Source organism: Monopterus albus, unplaced genomic scaffold (genome assembly GCF_001952655.1).
Source record: "Monopterus albus unplaced genomic scaffold, M_albus_1.0 scaffold390.1, whole genome shotgun sequence".
In the NCBI taxonomy this organism is placed as follows: domain Eukaryota; kingdom Metazoa; phylum Chordata; class Actinopteri; order Synbranchiformes; family Synbranchidae; genus Monopterus; species Monopterus albus.
The window spans coordinates 68,761-86,046 of NW_018128270.1; the positions used below are offsets into that span (position 1 = coordinate 68,761).

The following is a 17,286-nucleotide window of genomic DNA, read 5'->3' on the forward strand; positions in this document are numbered from 1 at the left end:
ACCACATCACTCTGTTTATGTCTGGGTGTTTTGTTCTTTGGGTGGACCAGTCTCTGCCGCAGGGTGTTCCCTGGTTTAAAGTTAACTGGGATATTGTGGTTGCGAAATATCCTTTTTAACTTCTCTGATAAACCAGCCATATAAGGGATGACAGTGTTATCCCCTCTTGTTTCTGGTTTCTTCCTGTTGGTGTTGGGCCTCTTCCTTGCTTTGGTGAAGGCCCACTTAGGGTATCTACAAGCCCTAAGGGACTTCTGGATGTGTAATTTCTCCTTCTTGGCCCCTTCTGCAGTTGTGGGCACTTCCTCTGCCCTGTGATTTAAAGTTCTGATGACTCCCAGACCTAGAAATCTAGTCCAGTTGAAGTTTTTTCAGCTTACTATGACCTGGATGACTGAGAATCTGCACAGACATGAAAAGTATATACTTTACCAGTTAGAAATGGAAAAACATGCTTGTAGTCAGTAGTCACTGCTTGAATGTGTATGATGTGCATTTGTATGTGAACAACAACAGATATGACTGTGTTTAAACACTGTACATGGAGGAGTCCTCCCTCGACAGGTTTTCCAATGTGTAGAGATGCAGAGAAGCTGTAGTTCGTCAGCGTCTGACCTGCTCATGTCTTCTCGTAGGTGAATGACGACCAGATGGAGAACACTCACAAGACGTTCCCTCACAACCCTCCACACACCAAAGAGGCATACTACTACAGACAAGTGTTTGAGAAGCACTACCCAGGCCAAGCAGAGTGGCTCCCTCATTACTGGATGCCCCGCTGGATCGACGCCACCGACCCATCAGTGGGTGTGTGAGCAGTTCAGGACTGGTATTAAAATGCAAGCAAATCTGTTTAGTCACATGCAGATGAAATAGAAGACCAAAGACCTTGGGCCACAATAGTTACATCCAGTTAACCCTGGCAAATATAAAAGCTAGACTGATGTAATATTATGTTTTATTCATTGAATGTACAATGCAAATAAATATTACTTAAACACATGATATTCAGTTTTTTGTTTTTTTTTTACCTTTATTGCTCTCAAACATACTTTCCAACCTGCCATGCAAATACCAGACATTGTTAAGATGCCCTGATCAAGGACCGGTGCTATTGATTTGTGATATTAACTATAAACACCTTTGTGGTAGCCAAAAGAAATGGCTAAAGATTTTTTTTAGCCATCTTCTAAAGCATGCCATTTATCGTGCCTTAGTTTCCAAGCTTCCTGGCAGCCACTGGTTTCAGTTAATGTCATTACTTTACAAAATGAAAATTAACCTGCAGAGACTTGAAACTTGCTTGAGACAGATAATCTGCCACAACAAATACATCGTCATCTTTAGGGTATAGTTAGGTTTTAGATATATTATAGTGCTAAATTCGACTGAGCAGCTTACAGGGCCGTGTGACTGTGAGGTCTGCTGTCAGAAGCTACCTGACCCAATTAAAACATGACTGTGAGCTGAAGTAGTCTGAGATGTGATGCACTGCCATGACAGTCTGTGTGCTGTTACAACAGCCTTTTGGCTGTGTCAAGAAGTGTTTGTAATTTTTTTATTTTCAAAGGGAAAAACTGATTATCAGCTTCAGTGTCATTTCCTTTAATCCCAGACAGGTTTGGGTGCCGTTTATTTTCTTGTTGAGGGCTACAGTATTTGTTCTGAAATTGAACTGAGTTCAGCCGCATTTCCTGCTGCTACTACTTGGATATTGTAGCCTCATAAAGTACTGTCGTCATGATAAATGGTTGCAATCAGCCTATTGCTTAACCACACAGTGACCAGTTAGATGTCTATTCTCCTAACCGACCTCACTTGTTCATCTTTTACCACTAATGGATTATCTAGAGCTGCTAATAATTAAAAAGGCTGATGCTCCAACTTGTTGACTAGCAGATTATGCAATGTGTGTGAGGGACATCTTGACAGTTGTTATGGGTAGAGGTGAGTCATGTGTGATCCTTTCACACTGATAAATGCCATCTCTGCTGGTTCTTTTCACTTGGAAATAAATCTTGGATTGGGACTGGTTATGCAAACTGACATTTGTGTGTGTGACAATGTGGTGATACATGATTTGCCATCTATCTAGATGATTTCAGTTACATTAATATGCAGAAGAACTTTGATCTTTTAATTGAATTTCCAGTGAACATATATCTGATAAAAAGTTACAGTAACATATCATTTTACAAGTCTGTAAATTCCTTTTTTAAGATCATTTCCTAAGATATGGTCATAAGATGACCCATATCATTTGGAACAAATTACAGTATAGGTAAAATTAGAGAGTGATCGGTTGGTACTCGTAGTTATTTCTAAATGCTAAGCTAGCACAAACCTGAGGCCTTTAATCGGAGGACAGGAGGTGAGCTACACATGCTAAGGATGAAATCTGTTGACAAGCAACTATACAACTCAGCAAAGATGAAGAATAACATTTCAAATAATAAATGAATAGTAAATATTAACAGCGGTTTAAATTGAGCAATTTTTTTTCATATAAACTCATCTGGAAGCCAATAACAAATCTCACTCACTAAAAGTGTCTATTTTCCTGTAATTAATACCAAACTGCATGGTTCTTTAGGGGAACTTAGTATCATTACCAAAGTTACATACAATCAAATATTTTTTAAATAGTACTTTGAGAAAACTTCAGGCAGTGGAAGAAATATTACCTGACAACATACTGCGGTACAGCACCACTCACTGTAGTCTGAAACTCGAACACTACAAAATCAAACGCTAGAAGCTTCACAAAGAGCTTTCAGCAGGGTGCTTGTGTTGGATGGCACTTTTCAGTTCTATACATTGGTTCACTCTCTGTCTAGCATAGCCACTGTCTGCCTCTCACCTTCTAGTAACTGTCTGTGTTTCACACTTATTGCAGCTAAAATAAATCCATCTCTTGGCACTTAAATTTGGTTTCCTCATGCCTCGGTCCACCACCAGGCGGCACCCTTGCATCACCTGCACTAATGGTTTTGTCACCTACTGGACGTATCACAAGGAATCTGCAAATTGCAAGCTGAGATTAAACCAGTAAAGAAAATCATTTTAATATTTGTCAAAGCACGGTAACACACAGGTGTCTTGTCATGTCAAATTATGTGACCAGATGGAGAATATGGCAGCTCTTCTAAAGTCACTTAAATGTCCAAATGAGAACATGTCAGTGTGTTGTATTTGTAGCACAATCAGTTATGAAGCACTACACAGTGATTTTAGCAGTGCAATTTTCAGCATACCCTGGGGTACAGCCTTGCTTTGATGGTCCACAACAACATTTAGTCTTTGTGCCATGGCAGATGGTAGAAAACGCTCACAGAAACCACTAACACTGACAATAACACAATTCCCCCTCTTCTCACCCCACAATGCCTTCACTTGGGCAAATGAATCTGGCACAGTACAGTGCTGCTACAATGTGGAAACAAACATTTTATTTGACTAACAGCTATACACAGTTTTGAGAAAACAAACCAATGTGGGGTTCCCCTCCCATGGATGAAGACTGGCCAGACGAGAAGCAAGCAGGTGAAGAAGTGACCACTTAATGGCGTTTGTCGTATGTCTGTACTGTGCTCCGGTCATAGGACTCTGCAGAGAGACAGAGCTTGTTAGCTTCAGCACACATTTTACTTTCTCTAGTCTTTTAATTAAAAAAACAGTAAAAACTACTAGGTATGAACAGAACTGACTTGAATGTAGCTTACCTGGCTCCTCTTGGCTCCTTTTCCCCATCAGTCCAACAAATGAGTTGACTTTATGCCCTTGAAAAAATACTGTAGTTAAAAACAGTTCACTTGGAACAACACGTCTGCCGACTAAACCCAACTTAAATGCCACAAGCATCAGCTAAGGTCAAAAGTTCAGCTTAAGTTTAGTTATTCATTCACTCATTCATCTATTTTACCTAAAACTATTAAAACTCAAGACATCCAGTGGTTCTGAACTTTCTGTGCATGTGTAACACATGTGAACTCAAATAACAAAGCTCTGTCTGCCATCACAGGCTGATCAGTCCTCATCACGCTATTGATCTGACACCTGAAGAGTAGTAATTCAAAATAAAGGTAATCTGAATGACAAAACAAATGTAATTCTTTATAGCAAAACCCTGTTAAACATCTTACAACCCCTCAGGTTAATCCCAGCGGCCAACAGCGGACTAAAGAAATATTAGGAAACCTTCAAAGCCAGCCATGGATAACCTGTAGAGCTGTAGAAGGTAAATTCATCTCAGGTCATTAAACCCCCCCGTTTCTAGACGCAAAACCATGGATATGATCTCTGTGTCCTTATCTCTGTTCTGTGAAACCTAGCCAGTTTTGTTCAGACCCAAACAGAACTTCTGAGAGGCACTAGGGTTTGACAGGTTTACTGTGATGCAAATGTGATGGACAGTTGCATGACAGGCTGACTGGGGCCCCTCTCAATCACTGCAGTGGATGCAACATGAGCTTGGAGGGAGGGGATATCGGTTTGGGGTTATACAGCTACAGAGAGGAACTATCTGACATTACAGACATTACTGTTTGCATTGACTCTCACTAAGAATGGAACCTTGAACTGGGGACAGTGACAAAATGTAGTCGTGCTTGCATCAGTCTTAGTATGTTTAGTAACTGTGTAAGAGTGCAAGTGTAGAAAACATCACGCAGCCCCCTCTATCCATCACGAGCGTAAACAATCCAATTTAACTCTCACATGTCCTTGGGGTATTGATCCCAGCACGCTCCCTCTCCCTAATGATGAGTGACTTGAATTCATGCCTGCATAAGAGGGATAAATTAGATGTTTACCTATGCTGTGCTGTGTTGCAGTTACTGAGTGGGTGCCTAATTTAGACAAAACAAAAAGGCAGAGAAAAGAGAAAATCCTGTCCTTCTCATTCCTTTTTCCTCTGCGCTCTTTATCTGTTTCCTCTTTGTCCCACACAGACGTCTGCTGTGCTGCAGCGTTCAAACGAACGGCAAAAACAGTGACATAAAATAATCTTTGGTTGCTGTCTATTAATTAAACCCTGTGAAACGGTTTGCTCCCTCCAATTTGCCCACTCTTTCTGGCACAGACATTCAACTCATTTAGTAATAATGTGAGCAAATAATGAAAGGATTTTTTCCTGTTAATTACACTACTCTGTTTTGGACCTGAGCATCTGAACCCAAATGACAGACTTCTTTACTGGTGGTACTCTGTTCTGGGATGAGTGCACATTCTCCTCAACACCTGCTGGCTCCATGATTAGCATGATGTCAGATGTCAGGCATATAATTACTCAGAAAACTGAAAAGCTCATTTGAATTGATGGTGCTTCTCATGGTTAAGGTGATAGGAGTCCAAATGTTCCTATAGTTTGAGTAGGACAAGCAACAACAAAGCATCAGTGTCAGAACTGGTTTACGCTCCTTCAGATAATTCAGAGGTTACAGCTGAGGACACTGCTCTCGTGTTCTATGTTTTTTCTGGAAGGTTGGAGATTTTAGCAACATGATGCGAGTTTATATTCTACAACTCAAAACTGTCATGAGTATTTTAGTTCAATTCCAGTGTTTTTTAGACTTGACATGTTTAAATGTTACTACTTTTAGGTCAGCATAATATAAATTAGGACTGAAGGAGCCTTTGTTGGGGGAATAAAAGCTATAATAAATAAAACAGCGCAGATAAACAGAACTAATAAAATATGGAAACTCCAAATAAGATATTTGTGAGACTTTCTTTTTTGGGGGAGGACACACATGACCACCCTGCACAGGATAGTTCCGTGAACCCATTATAGAGCTTTTAAATCTTTCAGGTTATAAGAAAACCTACAAAAGACCGAACATGGAGAGCTGACAGCGACAAAAGACCAAGCCAGAACGACCAGAGATGAGGAATGAGGTCATGAGGACAAGAGTTTCCTGTAATCTGAAGCATTGACCTAACGTATGGAGTCATCAGCTGGAACTCCTCTACTTCCAGTAAATTTGAATGATTTCATCCTAATTGTGGGAGTTTTGATGAACATGCAAGCAACTATCCAAGCCTAGGGGTTTGAGGAAAATTAAAATAATAAATATGTACTGTATGTAGCAGGTGACTTACTTTTGCGAGTGATCTGTGCATTTGCTGTGGGAGGAAAGATAGGACACGGTGTAAAAACAGGTACAGATGGAAATAAAAACTGCATGTCACTGAGAATGAGCCTCTCACCTGCAGAGCGTTTCCCCATCAGGCCGATGAACTGATGCGGCTGAGGCTTTCTTGTCATCCTCAGGAGGATTTCTCTGAATGGGTCTTTGGAAAGCCAGTCATCCTGAGGAGGCAAAATCTCAGTGAACTTATCATTGTAAATCCCTGTGTCTAAGGTCATCTGCCACTAAAATGCTGAAACCTCTTTAACACATCAAGCAAAACTGAGAAGCAACTGCAAAGAGAAAGGGTATTATGTGGGCGCCCTCCCAAAAAAATCCACCGTACAAACTAGGAGCTTTGATGAATTGTTTCTATTTCTACCTCAGGGGCCACTAACTTTGAATAATATATATGGGGGACTCATTCGTCTTCAGAACGGCCCGGTCTACAGTAAAAGTTCCTGACGGAGGAGTGTGGCTCGTTTCCAGCGCGTAATGTTCAACACAGGACGTGCGTTTCATACCAATGGAGGCGGTTTGGGCTTCTGCTCCCTGCCGACTGGGTTTATTTAATATCTAACTGGCGGGCTGTTCTGAGCACTGCAGCCATCTTCATCTTCATTTGAGAGTTACTGAATGCTGAACCCGTATTTTCTTTAAGTAGGATTGTTTCAGCTTTTTCTAGGAAGTAGATGCACTTGTAGGTCTAATTAGTTAGTACTACCAGTCCTGTCCAGTTCGAAATTATGGAAGATGGACAGAGCAAAGAATTACTTTTAAAAGGCACTAAACCACGTCATATAAAACAGACAGACAGATAGCTGGATAGATTTATTGATTTCGTATTTCTAACAGGCTGATATTATTATTACCTACATGTCTAATTCTTTATCTCATCATTAGGCTGTTGCTCAACTTTATGTGCAGAGGTGCACAGCCCTTGTAAGGTCTAGACAGGTGTTTAAAAGGTTTTGGTGTAGTTAATAAGCTGGGTTTAACCCCAGTAGGTTAACTGACACCACTGATTAAAACAACGCTAATAGATCCAGTTGGAACACAGTCATCCTGGCGCTGCGCTCTCTTTAGGCTACAAAGCACAGAGGTGCAGCAACTTTCATCCACAACAGAACAACGAGGACATTTTTTGCTTTCGACTAGAACTTAATCATGAGAAATAAGTGACATTAACTGATTAAGTGGAGCATTGAAATACGTTTGTGCTGCAGACTAGCCTACCTGATTTTGGTTACTGCTCGTCCAGTAGTCGGTCTCTTCTTTTGGGTCGTTTTCCTCGCAAAAAACTTGGGGCACGGCGAAAAAAGCCACTAAAACTGGTAAAAGCAGGAACTTCATGATGCCAAACTTGTAAATCGACTCACTAAAATTAGATTTACTGCTGTTTGAAAACAAAAATAAACTGGTAAGGTTTTCGGCACGAACCGCAGCTGTATTGTATGTGCGCACTGCTTCTTCCTTCAGCTCTCAACAACAACAATAGTCCGCGTGCGTGCGTCAGAATGCTGTGCCTGGCTCCCGCCACTGTGTCCAGTGCTCCCTGCGCGCCCAGTCTCTGCAGCAGCTTCTCTGCTCCCGTGCGTCCTGGGGTCCAGAAAGGCTTCTTGCTCCTTTATAGTAGTCTGAGCAGTGTTGCTTAGTAACGACAGGACAGTAGTGGGATTCCAGCCACAAGCGTAAGCTACTTCAGTGTAGTTACATTACCAAAGCGGGGTTGACATCACGAACTGTAAATTATATGCGTCACCGGCCAACCTTAGTCTAAATGTGACCTGATTGGATCATGAATAGCCAGCGATTCGTGTGACTCTATAACCTTGCTCCTGTTATTAAACATTCAGGCGGATCAGAATGTTAGTCTAATCATTTCTGGCATCATAAAACTCCATGGAGTAGCCTCGGGAAGAATCGGCCTTACATAAACTGTTACTTCCCAGGCATGAAAAGCAGTGGAGGGAGCTCACGGATGTGTTCTTGCTTTACATTTAGCTTGAACTTGTCTTGTATATTTTGGGGCAAAGTAAAAGTTGCGTTTCCAAACAGAGAAAATACAGTGTGCAGGCTGTCTATGAAAATATTTTGGCTGATTTGAGTCACAGTTGTCCGTCAACAGTTGGGCTCGGAGGAAGCAGTGTTTTCTCAAAGCAGACATGTCCTGTGTCTACAATGGCATTGTAACGCAAAACTCACGTAAGTCCACGATGACGCACTTGGCTTTACGTCAATTTTGCTTGTAACTTAAATAATTTATATTTTTAAATGATACCTGTTATCAATCTTCTATAGAGTTTGCTGACCTGTTATACACCCAGCACTTTATATATTTGTTTATGTATAGCCTACTCCTGTATGGGGCGCCGTTTGGAAAAATAGCGCGTACACTACTTTTCTCACATTTAGCTGAATGTGACAAAGTCTAAATGTAAATGTTAAATATAAATGTAAATGTAAATCTTAAATGTTAAATGTTAAATGAATCGCCAAGTATTTAGTAGCTCCACAGCCTTGCCCTATTACAGCGCAGCACACAGCCCCGCCCATGATGCTCAACTCGAATCAGTGATGCTGACTCAAAGACTTCAAACACAGCCCCGTCCACACCTGACTCTGGGTTTGAGGTCTTTGAGTCATCATCACTGATTCGAGTTCAGCATCACGGGCGGGGCTGTGTGCTGCGCTGTAATAGGGCAAGGCTGTGGAGCTACTAAATATTCAGTTTTACACTTGGCGATTCATTTAACATTTAACATTTAAGATTTACATTTACATTTATATTTAACATTTATATTTAGACTTTGTCACATTCAGCTAAATGTGAGAAAACTAGTGTAAGTGCTATTTTGACAAACGGCACCCCATACTCCTGCACGTCGAAGGAAAATACTGTGCACAAACTGTTCATATCAAAGACTGAATGAGAAGGAGGACTGCGGTGCCACATCAAGCTCAGTGTCCACGCACCTCCGTGTCCAAATGTTTTCCTGTTCAGTTGATCCAGGATGACCTTGACACTATGTCCAGTATATGTTGTATCATTTCTGAAAGATCACTGAGTTCAAAACTTGGACAGTACATATTTCCTTTTCTGATCTCTGGCCATGGCTGGCTGTGGGGTTCATATGACACACAAAGCATTGAATGTGTTGCACCTTGTGTGCAGGTGATGGGACTGTGGATAGGTTTACACTAATATTCCCTGCTCATCTTACGGGGGCTCCATGAGTTTAATCATCCTCACAACTGTGACAGCTCATCCAATTAACAGATGGAAGGGGGAGGTGATGGAGCTGCTGGCACCATGGGAGGGAGTTACCACAGAGGATGATGATTGAAAAGGAAGACGGAGGTGGTAAAGTGAGCAGGGCACCAGTGAAGTTAGGGCACAGAGATGAACAGATATGCAGACTACGTAGTGAGACATAGATAAATGGGACATCTGTCCAGTGACACTGAGGTGTTTCAGTTGTTACTGCAGCGTGGGGAAAACAACCATCTGGACTAGGTCACTGTGCACTAACTGATAAGAGCATAGGGTGTTTTTTCTTTTGTTTTCATTTCTGCATGGAATTAATCCAAAGCAACTCATTTCTTGCAAGAGACGACTGAGTCAAAGCAACACTGTGCCCGTAGTTAACGCATGAGCTTGAATTCGACACAGTGCTCCTCCCAGACATTGCAATTATATTTCAATTAAAGGAGCCTAGAAGATTTGAATTAAAATATTCTGTCATGGAAAGAAAATTAGTACAAGGATCTTGTGAGCTTTGGTGAAACTTTACACAGAAGATAAGCTCATTTTTGTTTTTGATTAACTGCTATATTTGGCAGATGTGACATTGTTAAATGAGAAAGAGGTAATTAATTAAACTTTAATTACAGTCTGGCAATTACAGTTAAAATAATTTATGGACATTCAAATGATAAATGTGAGACCCAACTCCATGAGACTTGAGTCTTGATATACAGTACGAGTTTGCCATCATGTTTTTATGCTTTTATATTAAAACTGCTGTGATCATTTCACTGAGAGTCCACAGGGTTCTTTTCTTTGTGGGGATGACATGTTCACACAAACATTTCACAACAGGTCATGCCCTTATTTCTTCAGCACGACAACCTGATGCCAGATAGACATACTGTATGAACTAAAACAAGAGTGTAGGCCCGCTGTATAAACCTAGATATGCTGTAAAGGTGGCAACAATTCCTCCAGAGCCACGTTTTCTGATATGTTGCCACTATGATTAAAGTTTGGTTTAGTCAGTACTTGGTTTAAGAAACTAGCAGTGGGAGGAAATTAAGTACATGTACCTAATTCACCAGCTTTGAGTAGTTACATTTTGTGCAACACTGGACTTGTACGTACTTTCTACTCTGTTACATTTGTCTGACAGTTGTACTGGAAAACAAATGGTTACTGTTCCAACAAAAAGACATTTGTCCTCTAAAGTTCTCACATGGTTTCATTTAAACAGCTGTTTACAGCACAGTAAGGTCAGATTGGCCATTATTTAGTTAAAAAAGAAAAGAGGATGGAATATAAATAAAAATTTGTGTAGCAGAGTTTTTCCTTCTACTTTCCCCCCTTCAGATTTACTATGTGACTCTGCATGGGTTAAGAACTGCTGGACTCAGCTAGGTAATGGCAATTAAACTAGCAAACTCTTATTTTTGGCTGGACAGCACTGACGCCTGTAGAAGCCTTGCAACAGCCTACATCAGTAGTGTCTGTCTCCTTACCTTCTCCCAGCTGTTGCTGACTTGTGGTCATATTTGGTCAGTGGTGGAAGAAGGTAAAGCAACAGTACCACAGTGCAAAATACTCTGTTACAATTAAAGGTCAGGCATTCAGAATGTTACTTAAGTAAAAGTACCAAAATATACTTCAAGTACCAACAGTAAAACCACTCACTATGCAGGCACATTCCACATTAAAGTATTATTGGATCATAACTATTAATGCATTATTGTGTACATCAAAGGTGGTAATGTTACATACTGCTGAGTAGCTTGTAGGTTATGATTATACTCTATTTTGTTTTATACATCTTATTCTGAAAAGTAACTAATAACTAAAGTTATCAAATAAATATAGCAAAGTATAAAGTACAATATTTGTGTGAACTCAAAGTATGAAATAGGAGAAAATGTAAATATTTAAATAAAGTACAGATACCTCAACATTTTACTTAAGTACAGTACCTGAGTAAATGTACTTAGTTACTTCTCTGTATTTGATTGTTCCCATCAACCCAGTCACAGCAGCTTTGTAGAACTCACCGCCAGAGAAACCAAGAACTATTGTTTTACCATGTTTGTAGTTAAGAGAACTTCCCTGATCTATTCTCACTCCTGTTTTGTGCGTATGCATGCAGGTCTGTGTACTGACCACTTCATTTGATCCAGTTACATTTCAACACAAACCACCACATGGTGGTCCGACAGTGAGGCCAAAGATGCTTCTGGAATACAGCAGGGCTGTGCTTAAATGTTATTGGCTTGGATTTACTGCTCACTAAAACTGCTATAAAGCCCCAGTTGGCTCCGTAAAGGTCAAAATATTATTGCCACAGTTATGTTTGCTTAGCATGCACACTGAGTTCCAGTGACAGCTCCTTCATTTTACATTCATAAAATGATGTATGTTCACTTTGTGGTGTTGCCCAGCACAGTCCGTGTCCTGCTGGTGGCCATGAAACAGCGATTCAAGTGTTTTACTTTGGAAGGCTCCAACCACTACGCCACACAAATATCAGAGAAATGCTAGAAATGAGTTGGTTCAGAAGCACAGAATGAGAATGGTTCTGGTTTACTGGACTGGACTGATCAAACAAGCAGGCGGTACGTCGGCCTGTCGCTCCAACACTTTGAACCAGATATCTTGACCGTTTCTGGCCAGTTTGACCTGAGGTATGCTGTGATTAATCTTGGTCCCCAGGAGATGACTTACAGTGTTTCTGGTGACTGCTTGGTGTCACAGTCAGAATAAGACTGCTAGATTCCCATGAAAATGTAGAATGTCTGTAGCAGCAAAAGTACTCATGTTACCATGCTCAGATGCAGAGGAAGGATTTCTGGCACAGCTTTATTCACTTCTAAGGTGAATGAAGAAGGGACAAACCATGCTCAAGGTCAGATAGCTCATACTGTTATTGTGGACACTTTATTATGGCCACCTGTACAACTTCAGTCCAACACTTCCATCTTAACACCTGCGTTTATGAAGCTCAACATGTTTCGGTTTTTGGTGAAATTGTCATATATGTATAAATTCATAAACTGTACAAATGTTGTACTGGACTATATGATATTCAGAGGTGTCTCTCTATATTTGTCCTCCCCAGCTATAGACATGACAGGGTCAGAATACTAGGAACACCTCTGAATATCATGTAGTCCAGTACAACACCACCTTTAACACTGACCACAATAATAGACATAGAATAGAATTTATGCATTTATGGCAGTTTCACCAAAAACTGAAACATTTTGAGCTTCATAAACACAAATGTTAAGGCGGAAGTGGAACTGAGGTGCAGACAGTTGTACAGGTGTACTGATGTGGCCAGGCAGTGTATTTAAGTCTGTTCAGCGTCTGTTGCTAAAGATCTGTGCTTGATGTGTTTGTAATTTGGGACAGAGAAGAGGAGATTGTTATTATACTTATAACTTTTCAGTTCCTGTTCATGCTCCTGTATGTCTGATCAGTAATATTAATTAAATCTTGTATTGGCACAGTTTGTTGACTGATGCGCTACCTGTTACATTAAAGTAACACATCTGGTATCTTCAGTGTAAGTGACCCAACTTTTATCGGAATGTGCTGCAGCATCAGAACTGAAGCGATTGTTGACTTTGAACAAAGAATAAAGTTGATGAGGCGTCACATCAAATAATGTGTGGCTGTGTTGTTTTCAATGTAACACAGGACACAGAGGATTTACACATCACTGTTTTAATCTTGATTTTACATACCATCCCAACTAGTTCGGATTTGGGGCTGTATTATATTATGAGTTGACACAAGCATATTACATTTTGCATTCACCATTTTTATTACATTACTGGCAGATTATTAAATTCTTAGCTTTCATTACATTTGTAAAATTTCTTTATTCACAATTATTGCATTAGGTGCACTAATTAATATTAATACATTTCTTTTTATTCCTTTTTTATGTACATCCCTTTTTGATGAAAAAACATTTGAATGCTAAAGAAAATAATAATATATACAGCGCAGTGTGTATGGTATATTACAGTATGTGCAATGCAGTCTTACAGGTAACTTTGAGTTTTACGGTCTGTCAGTTCTTCCACCACTCATTTGTCACCTTGTGGGTAATTCAGTTGGCATTATAGTTTTAAATCACCACAAATAGTGTTTCAGCCACTTTGCACTGGTTCACAAAGTTTGGAAAAAGTGGGAAATTTCTGGTTGCATTTTTGAACAATAGCCAATAATGAAATTTGGATTCTTACCAAAACCTGCTCTTTTTCTTTGTGGCTAAATTTCATTTTGCGGTCAGAGTTTGGTTGCATGAACGATGCTATGACCTTGTTATGGAGTTGGTCCCCTGGGCTCCATCTAGATAATGGATACTCGGTGGTTGATGTGAAAGGAATATTGATAAGTGACTGTCTGAGTCAAGGAGGAAACAAACTTCCCCACAGTCACTCATGTTAAGTTTGCTGCACAGAACAAGTAGAAGGTAACTTTATATCTTAGAATGAGACTTCATGATTCAAAATTTTATACTGTAGTTTTTGTTTTTACAAAAGCAAATGATAAGAACAAAGGAGAAAAACTGAAAAAAGTTCATATTTTATAAATGAGCATGTAATGGTGGTCCAAAAATAATGAATGAATGAATGTGTGTCAACAAGCTCCTGCTCACTTGTTCTTAATGTAGCTGCTTTGCTAGAATTGGTTCAATCTCATTCTAACCATAATGCATGAACATGTTGTGGGATGGTGTGCAGAGTTTAAAGGGGAGCCTTGGTTGATGGCACAAAATAGTCCCACACTTCTTGACAGATCTTAGAGGTGCCAAAAAGAGAACTGAACTAGTTTCTTTTTCCATCAGCTGGAGCCACTTTTTAAAAGCTTCAACTATGTTGGTGGATCTTGGCACATATTTAAACCCATCCATAAATTTTCCATCACTTATCTAGGTGTGGGTCACAGTCCAGACATGTGTCTCCCCTGCCACGTCCTTCATCTCTGCCCTGGGGATCCCAAGGCTTTCCCAGACCAGATAAAATGTAATCCCTCCAGTGTGTTCTGGGTCAGACACAGGGTCTCCTCCCAGGCCTGGAAATCCTCTAGAGCAAGGCAGCCAGTTCAAATCTGTTCTTTATAGACTTTAACTTTTAAAATGATACTTTTAGACTTTAAAGTTTGAAAACATGAAAAATGTAGTTTTAACATTTTAAAACAGGAACAACAGAGATTGGGAAGTTGCCGTCACACTGTGTGGAATTTAGGGTAGATGCACTATTTTGAAAGATCAGCTGGGGAGAAGTTTCCTACTCATTCAGATTCACAACTTTCCACACACATTAGCAGATGATTTAGCTGCAATGTAATATTGTCCCTAAACAGCCAAAAAAACTCCCACAAGTCACTTTTGTTATGAGAGTGAAGCGATGCAAAGTCAAGTGGCTGCGCATGGCCATCAAGCACTCAGGAGCACCATGAGCTTTGCTGCCAGTGTGAGAGGCGTTTGAGCAAATCAATGAACAACTGTTATCTGTACTTCACATGGCCAACTTCAGTCAGCTATTGTCACCCACTAAATGTCAAGTACACCTTTGGAACAGTGGGATGAATGCACCAGCAGGGGAATAAAAGTAGACAGTTCACAAGCGAGGACGCACACAATAATTACACAGGACACAAAATACAATTTCAAGGTTGTGAGAACACTTCAATTTTCTTAGATGCTACAAGAATGAGTCACGATGGAATCCAGTTTGCCACAGTAGTTACATCACCCATCTACCCTGCTGTGATGGACAGACACGTAAGGCCCCTGGGGATTTTAAAAGAATGCATCACAAGTTGTTAAAGGGTGACTGCATTGAAGGCTCACTTCAGAAGAATGTTAATCAAGGTGGTCCCAGATGGGACACGTCAGCTCTCACTGACGGCTCTTCAGGGCCACGCCTTACAGCATGAACCGGTTCAACATGAGCCTCACACCTCCTGCTCCTGTACTTCTCTTCATGTGTGATGACTCCAGACCAGAGAGATGCTTCTGGGTTTGTCCCGCTGACCACTGTAGCTCAACACAGTGCACAGCCTGTGCATTAATAAAACTTTATAGTCTGTCGTTCCATTATCTTGGATTAAATGGGATCTGTAAAGTAAGTGCTTGGTAAGTATAAAGCTGAGTGATAAACTGATCTCACTGGATTTATTGGTCTGCACATTTTACTACTGTGATCTGCCTGTTGCATTCTAGCATTCTCTGCACTCTGGCTTAATGCGCAATAAACAATCCAATCTGCAAATCTGAGTGTATATGACCAATTCATTGATGGTGTTTTTGAAGGATCATACCGATGTTTCTGGGTTGAAACTGTAATAATGATACTGCACATTGCAATACAGTTAAAGTGCAGACCAAATAACATGTGACCATGCAGTTGAACCAATGCCTTTCTGTCATCATCACCTTCAGAGGGAGGGTTTATTCCAGCCTGGGGTGTACCTCCAGCTTGGTCATACACTGTGTTCCAACACATCGTCAAGCTGGTGCTGCTGCTATACTGAACTCAACAAAACTGAAAAAGTATAAGAAAAGCCTAACTCAAGGTCCACTTAGCAGCTTTGTCCTTCTTTTTAATCACATCTAATGGTCTTCACTAGCAGGGGGAGCCAACTTCATCATGCATTAGTCATAGCACCATAAAAAGCTACCACCTTGAGCTCAGGGTTTTGTTGTTGCCTTGCAGCAAGAAGGTTCTGGATGAGAAGTGATCAGCCAACTGGAGCCTTTCTCTGTGGAGTTTGCATGTTCTCCCTGTGTGCGTGGGAGTTTTCTCTGGATAGTCTCCAAGACATCCCCAAACAAGCAGATTACCAATGTGCAATGCTACATTTCTCAGTGGCTCAGTAATTAATATCATCGTCTCAGAACGCATCAAATTTCTGACAGACAGGAAGCAGCAGGCGAAGCTGGAGACACATGCACCCGACACCTGCACAGTACTTGCACACACCAGGAATGTGTGCTTTCTCCAGGGCTCATCTGCATGTACACTGATGAGAGCAGCTGGGGGCTCCTCAGTCAAAGTCTCGAGGTGGTGCAGAGCCTGCATACAGAGAGGAGTCTGAACAGCTGGACCTTCTGGTGCAGTCATAGCAACCTGAAGAGCTTGTCATTTTTTTCATTATTCATTCATGGAGAACCACTACATTCAGTAAATAAGGCATTATGAATCTATTGAGACCAAACTATGATTTTTCTTTAATTTAAAAGTTATACTATTTTGGTTTTCATTTCAAAATGTCTTCATCCAAAGTATGTGCTTCTTTTGTACCACTTTTTCCCCATGACCGTCTTATTTCACTGTCATTTTACACCACAGAGTGTTTGTGTGCCAGTCCAAACAACAGGGCAGAGCCAGTTGTGTGACTGGTTGCTCTGGTCTGAATGAGCTGGCAGTCACAAAATGGGCAAAACAAATTTGAAAGGTGATTGAATTACAATATTTCACAATTTTATGCTCAGATTACTGCATTTTTAGCACTGTGACAAAACATTTGGCTAGTTTTTTGTTATATATTATAAAGTGAAACACCACCACCCCCCCAAAAATGAAAGTTTTCTTTAATGAGGTCTAATTTTATTTTCATGATATAATAAAATTAAATGAGGTGTTACTGTTACAATAACAGACATCTCTGGTTACAGTGGAATCATTTTAGTAGTTCTGTTTTGTATGTCATGAACTATAACATGAAGAACATAGAGAACAGAGGACGGAAGAGACTCTAGGTCCCAGGAAGCCTTAGACCAGTCCTGGCAGTACAGTGTTTGTAGTGTACTCTGTTAGTGTATTGTGGTGTAGCTCCTCTAATTTCTGCTATATTTAGGAGAAAATGTACTTGAGTAACTGTGGATTAAAATAAAAT

General features: G+C 40.4%; 1 protein-coding gene and 1 long non-coding RNA gene across 2 annotated transcripts in view; one reads left to right on the plus strand and one right to left on the minus strand.

Annotated features, from left to right (window-relative positions):
- LOC109951464 (uncharacterized) overlaps positions 1-3,503 on the plus strand; it is a 25,292-nt gene extending 21,789 nt beyond the window's left edge. The window contains exon 2 of the long non-coding RNA XR_002273604.1: positions 636-3,503. This is a non-coding gene — a long non-coding RNA (uncharacterized LOC109951464). The remainder of the gene's footprint in view (positions 1-635) is intronic.
- On the minus strand, positions 2,124-7,864 carry tac1 (tachykinin precursor 1). The gene is made up of 5 exons (XM_020585982.1): positions 7,365-7,864; positions 6,208-6,310; positions 6,100-6,123; positions 3,723-3,779; positions 2,124-3,606 (listed from the first exon to the last, which is right to left on the minus strand). The coding sequence occupies exons 1-5, from the start codon at positions 7,479-7,481 to the stop codon at positions 3,560-3,562; spliced, it is 348 nt and encodes a 115-aa protein (XP_020441638.1). The 5' UTR covers positions 7,482-7,864; the 3' UTR covers positions 2,124-3,559.
- Positions 7,865-17,286: the final 9,422 nt, after the last annotated feature.